The 19,102-nt window shown below is 46.5% G+C and overlaps 1 protein-coding gene across 1 annotated transcript in view; it reads right to left on the minus strand.

The window, feature by feature from the left end:
- Positions 1-19,102, minus strand: part of LOC129812542 (MAM domain-containing glycosylphosphatidylinositol anchor protein 2-like) — a 279,019-nt gene that overhangs the window by 167,928 nt on the left and 91,989 nt on the right. Inside the window, exon 3 of the mRNA XM_055864183.1 lies at positions 1,974-2,148. Within this exon, the coding sequence (XP_055720158.1) occupies positions 1,974-2,148 (175 nt within the window). The remainder of the gene's footprint in view (positions 1-1,973; positions 2,149-19,102) is intronic.

The raw sequence follows: 19,102 nt of genomic DNA on the forward strand, positions 1-19,102 counted from the left end.
TGCAGAGGAAGGCTTCTCGGGGGCTTCCGATACAAGTCATCCACAGAGAGAAAGTATAGACCAGGTATACAAAACATCAAGAACGCCTCTTTCCATGACAGACTGACCAGGCGAATCCAGGTGACCCCTTATGTCACTTGTTAAATCCCCTTCAAATCAGTCTAGATGAAGAGGAGACAGGTCAAAGAAGGATTTGAGCCTTGAGACAATTGAGACATTATATTTAAGTGTCTACCATACAGGGTATGGTAGTAGGTGCCAGGCGCACCGGTTTGTGTCAAGAAGTGCAACGCTGCAGGGTTTTTCACTCTCAACAGTTTCCCGTGTGTATCAAGAACGGTCCACCACCCAAAGGACATCCAGCCAACTTGACACAACCGTGGGAAGCATTGGAGTTAACATGGGCCAGCATCCCTGTAGAACGCTTTCTACACCTTGAAGAGTCCATGCCCTGACAAATTTAGGCTGGTCTGAGGGAAAAAGGGTGCAACTCAATATTAGGAAGGTGTTCCTAATGTTTGGTATACTCAATGTATACATCTAGCCCGCCACAGTAAAAGGAAAAAATGTATATGCAAAACAGTACATTATGTCCTCAGACATTTGAAGTTGAATTGCTGCTTTGGAGACAGGTATGCAAACACCAACAATTTGAGTCAATTTGAGTCAATTTACAATTATCAGCCCTGATTAACAGAGCAATTAGAACATTTGATGAATTCACCATCTAAAAGGCTTAACCCAATCTGTCTCTTAAGGCCTATAACAGTCGCACAAAGGAAACGCTATAAAGTACTCTTTGAGAATTCAAAGTGAACACCAATGGGTGGTGGGTCTGCAAAGTACTTTCTACAGCCATAAAATTAGATTTGCAATTTGGGTGATCTCTCTCTTTAGGTAGTGTTGCTGCTTCTTTTCATTTGCAACGTTGGGATTACGCACCGTGACTTCAGACATCTAAGTCTGCGTTCCAAATGGTATTCTGTTCGCTATATAGCGCAATTTGTATACATTTTTATCATCTTTATTTAACTATTGTCCCTGGTCAAAAGTAACGCAGTATGTAGGGAACAGGGTGCTATTTGGGATGCTCTGTCTGTATTGCTGGAATTCACAACCCCTTTGTTTCACAACTCTCCATTTCTTCAGCAATGTGCACTGTCAGGCCTTCACACAGCTGGGGGGCAGTTCCCTTACTGAGTGAATAAAAGCAGCGATGACACTGATATGATGGTAGCGTCCACAGCATTAAGAAATGGCTGCAATTAACACTTCGGATTGTCCCGAGTAAGGAGGAATAATGTGTTTGTTACCTTTGGCTTTATAGTGAGGGTATGGTACATTTCATTTACTCGGACGTCATACCTGTGGTGGCTTTCTTTTGAGGCCTTATGTGTTTCAATTACTAATGTTGTACTTCTACTATAGCCTTAACCTGCTTGAAACAACTTTCTTCAACCCCAACGTCATGTTGTCTGGGACGGTAAGGACTACGAGTGAGTGAGCTAATGCCTCTGTTCAGTAGCTAAAGCACAAGGCATGAGTAACTGGACAAGGGCAATCTGCAGAGGGTAAAGGACAATCGGCAGAACTTCTGATGCATGCTACATCAATACAGTTACATACGATATTATATCGATACTTTCCGATTTGCGCTCCATCTTCTTTTTAAATAGTGAGCCGACATTTTTCAGCACTTATTTCCATGATTGATCAAAACTCATTTTTTCACCTCTCTCTGCAGCAGCCATATAGTGAGCAATATGTTTGGAACATCAACATCAGTATCGAATCGCAATACATATAGAATCATGAAAATGGTGAGAATCGCAATACACATCATATAGGCACCTAAGAATTGTGATACTATTGTATCGTTAGGTCCCTGCTAATTCCGAGCCCTAGCAGCGAACATCGGAGGAGTGCATGGGAAAAGGGCAGGCAGGCGACCGAGGCAAGGCCTGCTCACTCACAGTAGACGTCCACTCGGATCGACTTGATGGCCGGTGAGCCCAGGCCATTCTCGGCCTTGCAGTAGTAGCGTCCGCCCTGGTGCCTCTGGATCCGGATGATGCGCAGGGTCTCGTTGAACACACTGGAGTCCTGGAAGCGGTCGGAGGCGCTACCGGCCGTTTTGGTCCACCGGATCTGGGTTTGGAGAGAGATAGAGGCCAGAGGTGACTGAGGAGGTCTAATGCTATGGACAACAGGCTCAGGCTGGACAGAGAGGAATGGGATCAGTCATGGGATAAATATATTGCAACACACACTCTGGATTTAAATGAGCCAATGAGCATGTTTTACAAGAAGTCAAATACCGAACTAGTAAAAATGTATTTTCAAATATGGGCTTAATAACTTTTCAAATATGGACATTGTTATGCTCCCATGTGAGGAACAATCAATGAAACAAATATACTGAACAAAAATCTTAACGCAACATGGAAAAAATGTCAATATTTTACTGAGTTGCAGTTCATATATAGAAGCCAGGCCCAGCCAATCAGAATGAGTTTTTCTCCGGGCCGGCGTGGTTTAACATTTTTTTTTAACATTCAGTTAACAACAAATTCTTATTTACAATGATGGTCTACCCCGGCCCAACCTGGACCAATTGTCCGCTATGGGACTCCCAATCACGGCCGGATGTGATACAGCCTGGATTTCAACCAGGGCCTGTAGTGACGCCTCTTGCACTGAGATGCAGTGCCTTAGACCGCTGCGCAACTCAGGAGACCAGGAGCTAGGTAGTGGTTACTCGGTCTGCAGTTGTGAGGCCGGTTGGACGTACTGCCAAATTCTCTAAAAGATGTTGGAGGTGGCTTATGGTAGAAAACTGAACATTAAATTACCTGGCAACAGCTCTGGTGGACATTCCTGCAGTCGTCTTGCCAATTTCATGCTCCCTCAAAACTTGAGACATCTGTGGCAATGTGTTGTGTGACAAAACTGCACATTTTAGAGTGGCATTTTATTGTCCCCGGCACAAGGTGCACCTCTGTAATGATCATGCTGTTTAATTAGCTTCTTGATATGCCACACCTGTCAGGTGGATGGAATATATTGGCAAAGGAGAAATTCTCACTAACGGGGATGTGACCAAATTTGGGCACAAAATTTGAGAGAAATAAGCTGCTTGCATTTGGAAAATTTCTGGGATCTTATTTCAGCTCATGAGACTTTATATGTTGCATTTATATTTTTGTTCAGTGTAGTACCATACATTTTTTTAAACTTTCTTTATAATATATTATGTCCATATACTCTCGATTGAGAATCGCAACAGAGCAAAGTGTTTGTGTAATACAGTACATGCATAACAATGATATAAATGGTAAAATTGACTGAAATGTATATCTATGGCGCCATTGATGGATAAGCGCATAAAATATATATAGGTGGCTCGTGTTTGAGTGGCTCTCATGAGACTGCGACATGTGTCCACCATTCCAACGCCATCCAGTGGGTCTGGATTCCATATGGCACATCAAGTTTCACACAGAACTCTGACAAAACCTCAAAAAACAGCTCTGACAATTTTGTGCAACTCTTTGAGGATTTCTCAATGGTGCTGAAGCTGTTTGATAAACAGTCTCTAATACCTAATATGTTTGAATGTTTGGAGAGAAAGGCCTCTGATATCACGGAAATCAAATGAACATGGCATCTTATGATCCTTCCCATCATGCATCTGGAGACAAGAAACAAGGCATCCGTGGCATTTGGACAGATAAAATACATTTGTGATCTGAGAAGGGAGAAGGATGAGAACATCAGTCTCCCGCTGCCTGTCTATGCATTTGCACGGATTCTGCATTTACATCTATATACGATCAGTGAAGCTGTTGGCCTCCGACGGCGAAGAAGACCGCAGCGGTCGGCAGCAGCAATGTTCTCGGGAATGTGCAAATGGCGCTTGCAAGAAAGTGGATGTGTGGCCCCCTGTGTACACTCACTACACTCACTCTGCCAGTCATGCCAACAAGTAGAGCAATTTGCCCATTCAGCCCTGGCATGGCCCTTGCTGGGGCCTGTGTGAGCTTTCCTGTGTGGTTGACCTACATTGCAACAAAACCCTCCTTTATCATAGCGGCTCCTTATGAGCGGGGACGGCCGGGGGTCGGCAGTCAAGGGAGCTGCAGCAGAGACCCATTCAAGAGAGTAGGTGGAAGGGCAATGAGGAGCCACTAACAGCCCCACCCTTCACCACCTCCACCCTGCAAATTATCCCCTCCCACTTCCCCATTTTCCAAGTAAAATGTACTTGTTGTTTGGCTCGGTTAGCTACTTTTCTCATGGCACCATGGGTGTGGAGGCAGAATAATAATTATAATACCACTTGGGATAAGACACGTTCCGAGCCCGAACAGAGTCACAACCTAGCTTTGCGTGTAGAGAGAAGGGATAAAATCAATTTCATGCGTTGCTGAAGATGGTAGGTAGCGTGGATTTGTTTACATGCATATTGGTGTTGGCTAAGGAATAACATGGCGTTGGAATTCATGGGGCTTAGCTTAGCCACGCCGGCTTTCTTTTTGGGGGGTTGGGAGGATAAGATGTCCTCGCTTTCCTCGGCAACATGAACCTCGGCTATAAAACTTTTAGGTCCCCACACAGTGTCTGAAATGCAGACGGGCAGAATTCCAATTCGACGTATTACTACTGAACAAACCAGGACGGTGTAAGACATTGGACAATGGCACAGATATTATCACTGTCAACTCAGGGATGCCGTCTAATTTGGGTGAGTGCTAGTTGCTGCTAATGAAAAAACAAAGATTTTCATGACGGACCACTGTATAGTCAGGTCTCGTAGGTATTACTTAGAAAATTCTCTATGTGGTTATAATGTCATGTTTACAATGTGCTTATAGATGTGTAATATATGCTTTATTATAAACAATATAATATCGTAATGCATCTTTTGTGATGTGGCCTGCTTCAAAGTCAGCATGTGCTTATCACGTATTCCATCCAGTCTATCAAAGCCACTGGTTGTAGCCTATGATACGATCATGAAGCACATTACAGAATGTTCAAGAAAGAGAATAAAAATAAGGTGTTCTCTGCCTTGTATGTCACTCACATAGTCGTTCACAAACACAGCAGGGCTATCATATGGTTGCCGGTTTGCCTGCATGTAGCTAGTCAGCATCAGCAGCAGCAGTAACAGCAGATGACTGGCATATGAGAGAAGCGCCTCAGTCCCTCGATCAGCACCCTGCAGTGACGTAGGCTCCAGTTTGGGAAAAGACAGGCGAGCATGCCCATTTGCCAGCCTATTTATAGAGCCACTGCCTCCGCAGTCTGTTATAAGCAGCAGTCCCGGGGATCTGCCAGTCAGCCACACTTGTTGTCTGTGGGAGCCCCGGAAGCACAAATGATCTTGTACTCTTGAATGTGTGTGTGGGGTGGGTTGGTGGGTGGGTGGGTGGGGGGTGTGCATGCATGCATGCATGCATGTGGACAGTGGCTGAGCAGGGAGAAAGAAAGGTGCATCAGTGTGCTAGCTAGCTGAATATACCGAAACCGTGGGATGACATAACAATATTTTCTGTCTGCTACCCCCTGTTGCTCTTCCTCCCTCCCTCCCTCTCTCCCTTCCTCCCTCATGCTCTTTCCATATCAAAGAGAGAGAGGCAGAGTGGAGGAGGAAGAGAGGAAGATACAGTACAGTGCTGCTTTAACTGGGGGGGGTATGGCAGAGGAAGGGCTCAAGTCGGAGACTCCACTTGAGCTTCGTGCAAAAAAGGGTAATCCTCCCCATAATATGAGGTGTCTTTTGAACTGTCGAAAACTTCCTGTGGAGTTTCAAACGGCTTGTTGATTATAATGTGTGGGATTGTCTTAAGATAAATTACTGCTTTGTCACCGCAGACTTCACACACTCACTCAAACATTAGCGCCTTCAGAATACTAAACCAGCCAGCTCTGCACTCTTAGAAGTAAAGGAGTCTGGACGAACCTTTTGGGGGTTCTAAGAATTACCACGCAAGGGGAACCTTTCCAGTTCAAAAAGGTTCCTTGAGGAACATCTCTGAAAAGGATATTTGAGGAACCCCTGTGTCAAGGTTCAAACCAGAACCTTTTTAATAATATATTGTAGCGGTGGCAGCCTATCAGAAGATTGGGGGCATGGCTTATTGGAGGCGTGGCTTTGAGATAGTTATTTTTGGCCATGCGTTACAGTAAATGTCATTCCTGTTCATCATGGTAAGTTTGTACACTGGAAATGTATAGTTTCCTTAAATATTTACGCATATTACATCTTCTAATACAATATTCATAATATTAACATTGCTGATTACATATAGTAATAAAGTGGTAACTATTCCAACTCATACACCTCTAAGACTCATTGAAGCTAAAAAGAACTGCCAGTGTTCAACCTTAACATGTGATGACAATACAACAGAACAGAGGAATGACATTTATTCACACGGGTAGCCTAAAAATATCTTTCTGGAATTCACCCTCTTACTAAGCCACGCCTCCAGTCCAGGATTCCTCCAGGAACACTTTGAAACATGAACGGTTCCTACTACTTTGAAACATGAACGGTTCCTCCAAGAACCCCTCAACAAACAAAGGTGCAAATATGAACCATTGACTAGCACTGGTTCCTTGAGAAACTCCAGGGGTTCCTTGAGGAACTCTAGGGTTCCTCAAGTCACCACCAATTCTACGAGTGTAGAGAGACGATATTCTGGTGCGGAGTGATTGAATACATGCCAATCTCCATACTAGCGTGCTACATGATATGCATACCCAATATACAGTACTACTTCCTTGTCAGTAGAATGATTGTGTGCTACTTAGAATACATGTCCAATGCATTACTTAATTCTAAGTAGTATGCTAGTAGTACAAAAAGGGTTACAAAAGGTTTCTTTGCAGATGGATAGGGTTCTACCAAAAACCGTTTTCATCTGAAGAACCCATTTTTGTAAAATGAAGGTTCTTTGTAAGGCAAAGGGTTCTTCCTAGACCCCTTTTCATCCTAAGAACCGTTTTTGGAAAAATGGGTTCTTTGATGATTATTTGGAAGGCAAGATGGATTCTTTGGAAGGCATAAGCTTTATAATTGTACTTAAAAAAAAAAAATGTTTATTGTGCCTGACCATTAGTGTTTACCTCAGTGTTTAAACTTTAACATCAGGAGTTTGATTAATCTGATACATTTAAAACGATAGGTGTGAGAATGTTTTAAACTATACCTATATTATGGGAATATTTGTGCATGTATATGGTATCCCCTTAATCATTGTACATATACAGTACTGACATTTGATATCTTTGCCATGATTTCTGTTTTTTAAATTAGTATTTTCTAGAAGGGAGTGTACCAGCAGTATATGGCACACAGCAAATTGGCCAGTGTTAGTGTTTTTCAGTGTAACATTTCTAGTGTTGATTATGCGAAGGGTTCCACCTAGCACCAAAAAGGGTTCCACTATGGGGAGAGCTGAAAAACCAGACGGTTCTACTTTTTTCTAAGAGTGTATGCTACTTTGAATACACGTCAAATACATGACTTCATATTGAGCATGTTAATCAATCATGTCATCTGCACTTAGCTTTTACTTACAACGTATGTCCATTGCCCAATGCATTACGTCATTTAACGTAGTATGCTAGTGAGGACATTGAAACATAGCAGCATGCATTCCCAGTGGTATGCTAGACAATCCTGGAGGAAGTATCCAACAATTATCCATCACATTTGTCCTTTAAAAAAAAGTCTCTGCCATAACAATAACAATCATCCAGAGCTAATGTAGCCTTGCACACCAATTAAAGGGCTAAAACAAAACGGGCCATTAGAGCTCATTAGTCTAGCAATGTGTCAGCGGCTGGAACAAATACCATCAACAAATCAATAGTCACCACTACCAGTCATGGCACGTGCCACTTTGATCATGTCCAGAGCTGAACACAGAGTCCTCGACTACAATCGTCTACTTTTGTCTGAATTACAGGAAATTGTTCAAATGTGGCCACTGAGGTCACTGACTGTAAACAAGACGGAAAGATGGCTTTACACTGTAAATATTCCAGGCTATGCCAAAGATAGCCTGGTTAAACCAGACTGAATGCTGTGCTCACCATATATTCACTGGACTTCATGACCTTATCCTTTACCACTTCTCTCTTCCAGGATATGGCAAAGGTAGCCTGGTTAAACCAGACTGAACGCTGTGCTCACCATTGTTATCAAGATGGAACTCTGCTAATAAATGGGTGTGGAATCCTCCCCAAAAATAACTGCTTCAATGAGCGTCATGATGTTTATTTAAAAAAAAATGTAATCCCTTTTTCTATCTAATTGGTAGTTACAGTCCTGTCCTATCGCTGCAACTCCCGTACGGACTCGGGAGAAGTGATGGTCGAGAGCCGTGCGTAACCCGAAACACTACTCAGCCAAGACGCACTGCTTCTTGACACAATGCCCGCTTAACCCGGAAGCCAGCCGCACAGATGTGTCGGAGGAAACACCGTACACCTGGCAACCGTGTCAGCGTGCATGCGGTCGGCCTGCAACAGGAGTCGCTAGAGCAGGATGTGACAAGGAGATCCCGGTCGGCCAAATCCTCCCCTAACCCGGACGACGCTGGGCCAATTGTGCACCGCTCCATGAGTCTCCCGGTCGCAGCCGGCTGCGACAGAGCCTGGACTCGAACCAGGATCTCTAGTGGCACAGCTAGCACTGCGATGCAGTGCCTTAGACCACTGCTCCACTTGGGAGGCAACCAGCGTCATGTTTGAAACTAGAGGTGAATACTCAGCACACAAACCCATGTGGTCGAACACTGTTCTTTGGATTAAGTCAAAACATTTGGGCTCCATTTTACACATGGATGGAAGCCAGGCCACTCCAAAGACTCTTCCTGACCCTATAATATCCGGTGACTCTATGAACATTCAAGTTCCATTCAAACCAATAGACAAAAGCATCATCACATACTAAAATGACAATCACATACTAAAATCTATTGTAACAGTACAAAAATGCAAACTAGTACATAATGGCTTGGCGCAAATGGTGATGGAAAGGTACAATTAGGGTTGTGCAGTATCCAGATTTTCATACCGGTCCTGTACCGTAGCGGGATATACAGTATTACCGGCAGTGCACACAAGGGCCGCTATTTCTTTCCAAACGCACAAAACTATTTATTTAGGCAGCAGGGCTCATGATTCAGGAAGGGATTTCTTGTCTCTGCTATAACCAAGAAGCTTACAATCTTCCAAGCTAGCCACTCAGCTGGCAAGTTAGAAAACCAAATGCATAACTAGAGCCCTGATTTGGCACATCTTACTTAGATTGTTAAATTACATTTTAGTTATAAATTATAGTTATAAGTAGTGGCGTAGCACGCACACCCCTGGAATTATAAAAATACCCAGTATACTGTATACCGCCAAGCCTAGGTAAAATGTATTGGTTGCTAGGCTGCATTGGTGGCAAGCTACTCTTCTGAAAGAGGGAGATATGGTGCTCATCACTGAGGAAGAAAACATTCTCAATCTCAAGCCAGCAAAAACCAATATGGACAACAACTTGTATTGTCTTAAGCAGAAAATGTGTGGAAAATTTGAATAAACATAATTTGGCCTCGCTAGCACAGCTGAGTCTACAATAGCAGAGAAGAACATGACACTTTTGTCATTGGGGGGGTGAAGGTAGCTAGTGCTAGGGCTGGACGGTGCCAGTAGCTCCATCACTGACAAGCCCCAAAAGCCAAGCTCTGGAAATCTACAGCATGTTTGAAGCCCATCCAACCAACGAAATGGATGTGAAATCAGTAAAATAGTACCCGGCTTCATTGTAGCCGCCAGGCCGCCATCTGTCCTTGGTCGCACAGGTTGGACAGTTGGACTTAGCAACGGGGGGATGGATCTCAGACAATTCATTACTGTGGAATTAATTACTGTATTCATTAACTGTCCTGTATAGTGGAGATGGATGAAACCATCTGTGATCTGTGACCTAGCACATAACATCCAAGAAAAAAAAAGATACTATCAGCACAAAATCAATGAAGTCAAGATTGATGGGGGAAAAAAATGGAGAACTTAATGTTATAATGGGTAGAAATTCAAACATGTCTGCCTCTTTTGTTGAATCAGAGGATATATTTATTATGAAGCCATGTGGCACTGCAAATTGATTTAATTACTATTTCACAGGCAACGTGGACAAGTTGAGAAATGCAATGAGTACAACTGATGGCTCACTGTCATATACATTTATAAAAGATTGTATCATTTATAAAATATTGTATCATGAATGAGAGGCATTGCAAGTTTTAATTTCCCCAAGTAGAAAGAGAAGAGGTTGAACGGCAAATTACTTAGAGTTACAGCCAACGACCTGGCTGTCTGACCCTGCTGGGACACCTGTCGCCATCTAATCCTGCTAAGACATGATGAGCATAGTGCTGTGTACTGACTGCACCACGGCAGTGTTGCCTGTAGAGCTGTTTATACCGTGTCAGTAAGGAATTAACTAGGGAAACTGACAGATCAATAACATTACATTGCTATACTGACTCTAAGAAAAACTAACGTTGTGCTGTCAAAAGACAGTGGTTTCATCCTTTGATTCAGGTCTAGTGTGATTGAGGTAGAAATAACAGCCAAAGTTAGTGAGGTAGCTAGCTAACGTTAGCCAACCTTTGGCTAGCTCTGATGGTACATCAACTGGCGAAAACCAGCCAAGTTAATTCACTTCTGTTGAAACAGGATAAAAAGGCTACAACATATTTACATACACAACAGCTGTTAGATACTGCTACCGGACAGATAGCTAGAGGCTAGAGCTGAACTGGCTGTGGTAGCAACTAGCTACCTAGCTAGTTAATTCACGTCTGACAGAACTTCAGTCGAGAGAGACTGAAACATTAGTTAACATTACATGTCAGATATCAGTTACACTCCTAGCTTAGCACTGTCAATTAATATAATTTCTTCTGTTAAGTCAAACCGCAGTTACATCAGTCAAATAAAGAGTAGCCAGTTTCTGCTCTGCTTGCTTTTACAGCTCGGAGATAAAGCACAACACACAGACAACAGCTGCCTCTGTTCGCACGCTCTGTGGTGTCTGCACGGTCCTAAATCTAGCCGGCTGAAACCACTAAACAGCCTACCCGGCCACTCTGAGGTGTCTGCATGGTCCTAAAACACAAAAATGCCGCTTTTGTATCACGGTGCAATATTAAAACTGGGGGACGACGACAAAAATGCTATTTCAGAATGTGTGTGGGGGAGGGGGGGAGTCATGTACCCCCTGTCCCCAGTGAAAGTTTCCAGCATGCATACAGAGAAGAACATTATACGAGTATTGTCACGTTCCTGACCTGTTTTCTGTGGTTTTTGTATGTGTTTAGTTGGTCAGGGCGTGAGTTGGGGTGGGCATTCTATGTTATGTGTTTCTATGTTGGGTGTAATGTGTTGCCTGATATGGTTCTCAATTAGAGGCAGGTGTTTGACGTTTCCTCTGATTGAGAACCATATTAAGGTAGGCTGTTCTCACTGTTTGTTTGTGGGTGATTGTCGCTGTGTCTGTGTTTGTTACACCACACGGTACTGTTTCGTTTTTTCCTGTTCGTGCGTTCTTCGTTATATGTAGTTCACAAGTTCAGGTCTGTTTAACGTCGTTTGTTGTTTTGTAAATTATCGAGTGTCTTTCGTGTCAGTGTTCGTCTTGTCTATTAAATCATCATGTATTTATCACCCGCTGCGTCTTTGTCCGATCCATGTTCCTCCTCGTCCGAGGAGGAGGAATTAGACGAACGTTACAGAATCACCCACCAACGAAGGATCAAGCAGCGGGTTAACAGGCAGCAGCGACAGCAGCAGCGGTACAAGGAGGAATGGACATGGGAGGAAATCCTAGACGGAGAAGGACCCTGGGCAGAACCAGAGGAGTGTCGCCGCCCCAAAGCGGAGCTGGAGGCAGCGAAAGCGGAGAGGCGGCATTATGAGGCGCTAGCAAGGCAGAGCGGCTGGAAGCCCGAGAGGCTCACCCAAACATTTCTTGGGGGGGGTCTAAAAGGGAGTGTAGCTGGGTCAAGTAGGAGACTTGAGCCAACTCCCCTTGCTTACCGTAAGGAGACGGTCAGGTCGGTATTGGAGGTGAGCGACGCAGAGACAGTGAAGGAAATTGGAGGAGAGAGTTATGAGGGATGTGCTGGTTTGGTGCATGAGGCACGGCATCCACCCGACGGAGTGTGTCAGGGATTTGATGTCGCCTGAGTCAGCTCTCCATACTCGTCGTGAGGTGCGTGCTAGCCGTCTGGTGAAGACTGTACCAGCACCACGCACCAGGCCTCCTGTGCGCCTCCCTAGCCCTGCATGTCCTGTGCCAGCTCAGCGCACCAGCTCTCCGGTGGCAGCCCCATACACCAGCTCTCCGGTGGCAGCCCCATGCACCAGCTCTACGGTGCCGGCGCCACGTACCAGGCCTCCATTTCCTTCTCCCCGCACTCGCCCTGAAGTGCGTGCCCTCAGTCCGGTACCACCAATTCCGGTACCACGCACCAGGCCTATAGTGCGCCTCGAGAATTCAGTGTGCCCTGTTCCTGCTCCCCGCACTAGCCTTGAGGTGCGTGTCTCCAGCCTATTACCACCAGTGCTTACACCACGCACCAGGCTTCCTGTGCGTCCCCAGAGCCCTGTACGCACTGTTCCTTCTCCCCGCACTAGCCTTGAGGTGCGTGTCTCCAGTCCGGTACCACCAGTTCCGGCACCACGCACCAGGCCTACTGTGCGCCTCAGCAGGTCAGAGTCGGCCGTCTGCCCAACGCCGCCTGCACTGCTCGTCTGCTCAACCCCGCCTGCACTGCTCGTCTGCCCAGCGCCGTCTGAGCTGCCTGCCTGCCCAGCACCATCTGAGCCATACGTCTGCCCAGCGCCGTCTGAGCCATCCGTCTGCCCAGCGCCGTCTGAGTCATCCGTCTGCCCAGCGCTGTCTGAGTCATCCGTCTGCCCAGCGCCGTCTGAGCCATCCGTCTGCCCAGCGCCGTCTGAGGCATCCGTCTGCCAAGCGCCGTCTGTGCCATCCGTCTGCCCAGCGCCGTCTGAGCCATCCATCTGCCCAGCGCCATCTGAGCCATCCGTCTGCCCCGAGCCATTAGAGCCGCCTGTCTGTCCCGAGCCGTCAGAGCCGTTCGTCAGTTAGGAGCCGCCAGAGCCGTCCGTCAGTCAGGAGCCGCCAGAGCCGCCAGCCAGTCAGGAGCCGCCAGAGCCGCCAGCCAGTCAGGAGCCGCCAGAGCCGCCAGCCAGTCAGGAGCTGCCAGAGCCGCCAGCCAGTCAGGAGCTGCCAGAGCCGCCAGCCAGTCAGGAGCTGCCAGAGCCGCCAGCCACAACCAGGAGTTGCCAGAGCCGCCAGCCAGTCAGGAGCTGCCAGAGCCGACAGCCAGTCAGGAGCCGCCAGCCAGTCATGAGCTGCCCTCCCGTCATGAGCTGCCCGCCAGTCATGAGCTGCCCGCCAGTCATGAGCTGCCCGCCAGTCATGAGCTGCCCGCCAGTCATGAGCTGCCCGCCAGTCATGAGCTGCCTTCCAGTCATGAGCTGCCTTCCAGTCATGAGCTGCCCTACAGTCATGAGCTGCCCTACAGTCATGAGCTGCCCTACAGTCATGAGCTGCCCTACAGTCATGAGCTGCCCTCCAGTCATGAGCTGCCCTCCAGTCATGAGCTGCCCTCCAGTCATGAGCTGCCACTCAGTCCGGAGCTGCCATTAGTCCAGAGCTGCCTCTCTGTCCGGAGTTTACCCTCTGTCCTGAGCTACCTCTCTGCCCTGAGCTACCCCTCTGTCCTGAGCTACCCCTCTGTCCTGTGCTACCTCTCTGTCCTGAGTTGTCTATATTTAGGAGGGGCCTTGGTGAAGGTTCCTGGACCATGGTCGGGGGCGAGGGTCGCCACTCAAGGGACGCTAAGGAGGGGGACAAAGACAATGGTGGAGTGGTGTCCTCGTCCTGCGCCGGAGCCGCCACCGCGGACAGATGCCCACCCAGACCCTCCCCTTGAGTTTTAGGGGTGCGCCCGGAGTTCGCACCGTGAGGGGGGGGGGGGGGGGTTCTGTCACGTTCCTGACCTGTTTTCTGTGGTTTTTGTATGTGTTTAGTTGGTCAGGGCGTGAGTTGGGGTGGGCATTCTATGTTATGTGTTTCTATGTTGGGTGTAATGTGTTGCCTGATATGGTTCTCAATTAGAGGCAGGTGTTTGACGTTTCCTCTGATTGAGAACCATATTAAGGTAGGCTGTTCTCACTGTTTGTTTGTGGGTGATTGTCGCTGTGTCTGTGTTTGTTACACCACACGGTACTGTTTCGTTTTTTCCTGTTCGTGCGTTCTTCGTTATATGTAGTTCACAAGTTCAGGTCTGTTTAACGTCGTTTGTTGTTTTGTAAATTATCGAGTGTCTTTCGTGTCAGTGTTCGTCTTGTCTATTAAATCATCATGTATTTATCACCCGCTGCATCTTGGTCCGATCCATGTTCCTCCTCGTCCGAGGAGGAGGAATTAGACGAACGTTACAAGTATGGCAAATGACAAGTAGCGCAAATGACAGATGATTGGCTAGTGTGCTGTTAGACTTTAGTGCTGCTTTTGATATAATTTATCATGAACTGTTGCTAGTTAAACTGAAATGTTATGCTTTTATGTCTGCCGCTCTAGCCCGCATGGAAAGCTACCTATCCAAGAGAAGGCAACAAGTGTTCTTTAATGGTAGTTTTTCGGACAGTAAAGATTTACACTGTGGTGTTCCTCAAGGCAGTTGCCTAGGCCCACTCTTCTACTTTATATTTGCTAATGACTTACCCTCAGTCAGCGATTACACAGTGGGTATGTACAGTGCATTCGGAAAGTTTTCAAACCACTTGACTTTTTCCACATTTGTGACCGACCTGCTCGGTTCAGTCTTATGTAGCAAAATTTGAAATTGTGTTTTTTACATTGGATAAAAGTAGAGACTCAGAGTTAGAAAATGATATATCATATACTACAGTTGAGGAACAATAGGAAAGTAATTATGCTTTGAAAGTTGATAAATTAATAACCTCACTTTTGAGAAAATAGACCTTCAATGTTGTGGTACCTACTGGAGAGCTCTTCATTGTCTACACCCATTCAGCATCGTTCACAGCCTCTTAAGCTTTAGCCCCACCCATCTCTTTAAGGATTCACATGTGAAGCGATGCACTAAACAACCAAATATTTCAAGACTAAAGGCTGGCTTATACTACATGTGTGTTCATGAATTTAATCTGGAGAGCCTGAGTGTGCTCTGGGTGTTTGTAAACTCAGAACAATGTCAGATTGTCTGTTCGTAAATTCAGAGCATTTCACTCTCGGAGCGTTCAAATCAATCAAATTGTATTTGTCACATACACATGGTTAGCAGATGTTAATGCGAGTGTAGCGAAATGCTTGTGCTTCTAGTTCCAACAATGCAGTAATAACCAACGAGTAATCTAACAATTTCACAACAACTACCAGACACAAGTGTAAAGGGATGAAGAATATGTACATAAAGATATATGAATGAGTGATGGTACAGAACGGCATAGGCAAGATGCAGTAGATGGTATCGAGTACAGAGTCAGTATGTTGGCAGCAGCCACTCAATGTTAGTAGTGGCTGTTTAACAGTCTGATGGCCTTGAGATAGAAGACTGTTTTTCAGTCTCTCTGTCCCTGCTTTGATGCACCTGTACTGACCTCGCCTTCTGGATGATAGCGGGGTGAACAGGCTGTGGCTCAGGTGGTTGTTGTCCTTGATGATCTTTATGGCTTTCCTGTGACATCGGGTGGTGTAGGTGTCCTGGAGGGGAGGTAGTTTTCCCCGGTGATGCGTTGTGCAGACCTCACTACCCTCTGGAGAGCCTTAAGGTTGTAGGCGGAGCAGTTGCCGTACCAGGTGGTGATACAGCCCAACAGGATGCTCTCGATTGTGCATCTGTAAAAGTTTGTGAGTGCTTTTGGTGACAAGCCACATTTCTTCAGCCTCCTGAGGTTGGCCTTCTTCATCACGCTGTCTGTGTGGGTGAGCCAATTCAGTTTGTCCGTGATGTGTAAGCCGATGAACTTAAAACTTACTACCTTCTCCACTACTGTCCCGTCGATGTGGATAGAGGGGATGCTCCCTCTGCTGTTTCCTGAAGTCCACAATCATCTCCTTTGTTTTGTTGACGTTGAGTGTGAGGTTATTTTCCTGACACCACACTCCGAGGGCCCTCACCTCCTCCGTGTAGGCCGTCTCGTCGTTGTTGGTAATCAAGCCTACCACTGTAGTGTCGTCTGCAAACTTGATGATTGAGTTGGAGGCGTGCATGGCCACGCAGTCGTGGGTGAACAGGGAGTACAGGAAAGGACTCAGAACGCACCCTTGTGGGGCCCCAGTGTTGAAGATCAGCGGGGTGGAGATGTTGTTACCTACCCTCACCACCTGGGGGCGGCCCATCAGGAAGTCCAGTACCCAGTTGCACAGGGCGGGGTCGAGACCCAGGGTCTCGAGCTTGATGACGAGTTTGGAGGGTACTATGGTGTTAAATGCTGAGCTGTAGTTGATGAACAGCATTCTCAAATTGGTATTCCTCTTGTCCAGATGGGTAAGGGCAGTGTGCACTGAGGTTGCGATTGCGTCGTCTGTGGACCTATTGGGGCGGTAAGCAAATTGGAGTGGGTCTAGGGTGTCAGGTAGGGTGGAGGTGATATGGTCCTTGACTAGTCTCTCAGAGCACTTCATGATGACGGAAGTGAGTGCTACGGGGCGGTAGTCGTTTAGCTCAGTTACCTTAGCTTTCTTGGGAACAGGAACAATGGTGGCCCTCTTGAAGCATGTGGGAACAGCAGACTGGGATAAGGATTGATTGAATATGTCCGTAAACACACCAGCCAGCTGGTCTGCACATGCTCTGAGGACGCGGCTGGGGATGCCGTCTGAGCCTGCAGCCTTGCGAGGGTTAACACGTTTAAATGTTTTACTTACGTCGGCTGCAGTGAAGGAGAGTCCGCAGGTTTTGGTAGCGGGCCGTGTCAGTGGCACTGTATTGTTCTCAAAGCGAGCAAAGAAGTTGTTTAGTCTGTCTGGGAGCAAGACATCCTGGTCCGCGACAGGGCTGGTTTTCTTTTTATAATCCGTGATTGACTGTAGACCCTGCCACATACCTCTTGTGTCTGAGCCGTTGAATTGTGACTTTACTTTGTCTCTATACTGACGCTTAGCTTGTTTGATTGCCTTCCGGAGGGAATAGCTACACTGTCCGTATTCGGTAATGTTTACGGTCACCTTGCCCTGGTTAAAAGCAGTAGTTCGCGGATTCAGTTTCGCGCGAATGCTGCCATCAATCCACGGTTTCTGGTTTGGAAATGTTTTAATAGTTGCTTTGGGTACGACATCGCCGATGTACTTGCTAATAAACTCACTCACCGAATCAGCGTATTCGTCAATGTTTGTTGTTTGACGCAATGCGGAACATATCCCGCATTGATCGAAGCAATCTTGAAGCGTGGAATCAGATTGGTCGGACCTGCGTTGAACAGACCTGAGCGCGGGAGCGTCCTGTTTTAGTCTCTGTCTATAGGCAGGGAGCAACAAAATGGAGTCGTGGTCAGCTTTTCCGAAAGGAGGGCCGGGGAGGGCCTTATATGCGTCGCGGAAGTTAGAATAACAGTGATCTAGGGTTTTACCAGCCCTGGTAGCACAATCGATATGCTGAAAGATTTTAGGGAGTCTTGTTTTCAGATTAGCCTTGTTAAAATCCCCAGCTTCAATGAATGCAGCCTCAGGATATGTGGTTTCCAGTTTACATAGAGTCAAATAAAGTTAGTTCAGGGCCAGCGATGTGTCTGCTTGGGGGGGAATATATGCGGCTGTGATTATAATCGAAGAGAATTATCTTGTTAGATAATGCGGTCGACATTTAATTGTGAGGAATTCTAAGTCGGGTGAACAGAAGGACTTGAGTTCCTGTATGTTGTTATGATCACACCATGTCTCGTTAATCATAAGGCATACCCCCCCCCCCCCCCCCCCCCCCCCGCCCCTCTTCTTACCAGAAAAATGCTTGTTTCTGTCGGCGCGATGCGTGAAGAAACCAGCTGGCTGTACTGACTCCGATAGCGTGTCTCGAGTGAGCCATGTTTCCGTGAAGCAAAGAACGTTACAGTCTCTTATGTCTCTCTGGAATGCTACCCTTGCTTGGATTTCATCAACCTTGTTGTCAAGAGACTGGACATTGGCGAGTAGTATGCTCGGGAGCGGTGCACGATGTGCCCGTCTCCGGAGCCTGACCAGAAGACCGCTTCGTCTGCCCCTTTTACGGCAACGTTGTTTTGGTTCGCCGGCTGGTATCCGATCCATTGTCCTGGGTGGTGGACAAAACAGAGGATCCGCTTCGGGAAAGTCGTATTCCTGGTCATAATGATGGTGAGTTGACGTTGCTCTTATATCCAGTAGTTCCTCCCGACTGTATGTAATAAAACCTAAGATTATCTGGGGTACCAATGTAAGAAATAACACGTGAAATAACAAAATACTGCATAGTTTCCTCGGAACGTGAAGCGAGGCGGCCATCTCTGTTGGCGCCGGAAGTTACTCCAGAATGCACACAGGACAATCTGGCCGAGGAGTAGGGTTGATCCGAGCGTTCTACCCTAACAACAGCAGTCAAGCACCCAAGCTAACTGGCTAACGTTGGCTAGCCACTTCCAGGCAAAATGAGAGAACAGCTCACTGACCAGTTTACTCGCCCTAGCAGAGCTGGTTAGGCTGTTTTTATGCTATCCAGAGCATTGGTGACTGCAACTGTGCTGCTGGCAACAATTTAACTACGCTTTTTTGCCAATGTTTACTGACACCGGTCATATTCAACGGGTGTTGAGCGTTGGTAAATTCGTCAGTTATTCTGCGCTCTGGCACACTCAGACAAGAGTGCTCAGAAATCGGTGTAGAGAGCTGGTCAATTCGCTCTGGCTATGTCTATCGACAGTTGTCGCAGAGACATCCTAAACATTCTATTGAAATAGTTACTTGCATAGTGGAGTCTTTTGTTTAGACATGTAGCTAGCTAGCTAAACAATTAAAATAATCCCA

Source organism: Salvelinus fontinalis, chromosome 16 (assembly GCF_029448725.1).
Source record: "Salvelinus fontinalis isolate EN_2023a chromosome 16, ASM2944872v1, whole genome shotgun sequence".
Lineage (NCBI taxonomy): Eukaryota > Metazoa > Chordata > Actinopteri > Salmoniformes > Salmonidae > Salvelinus > Salvelinus fontinalis.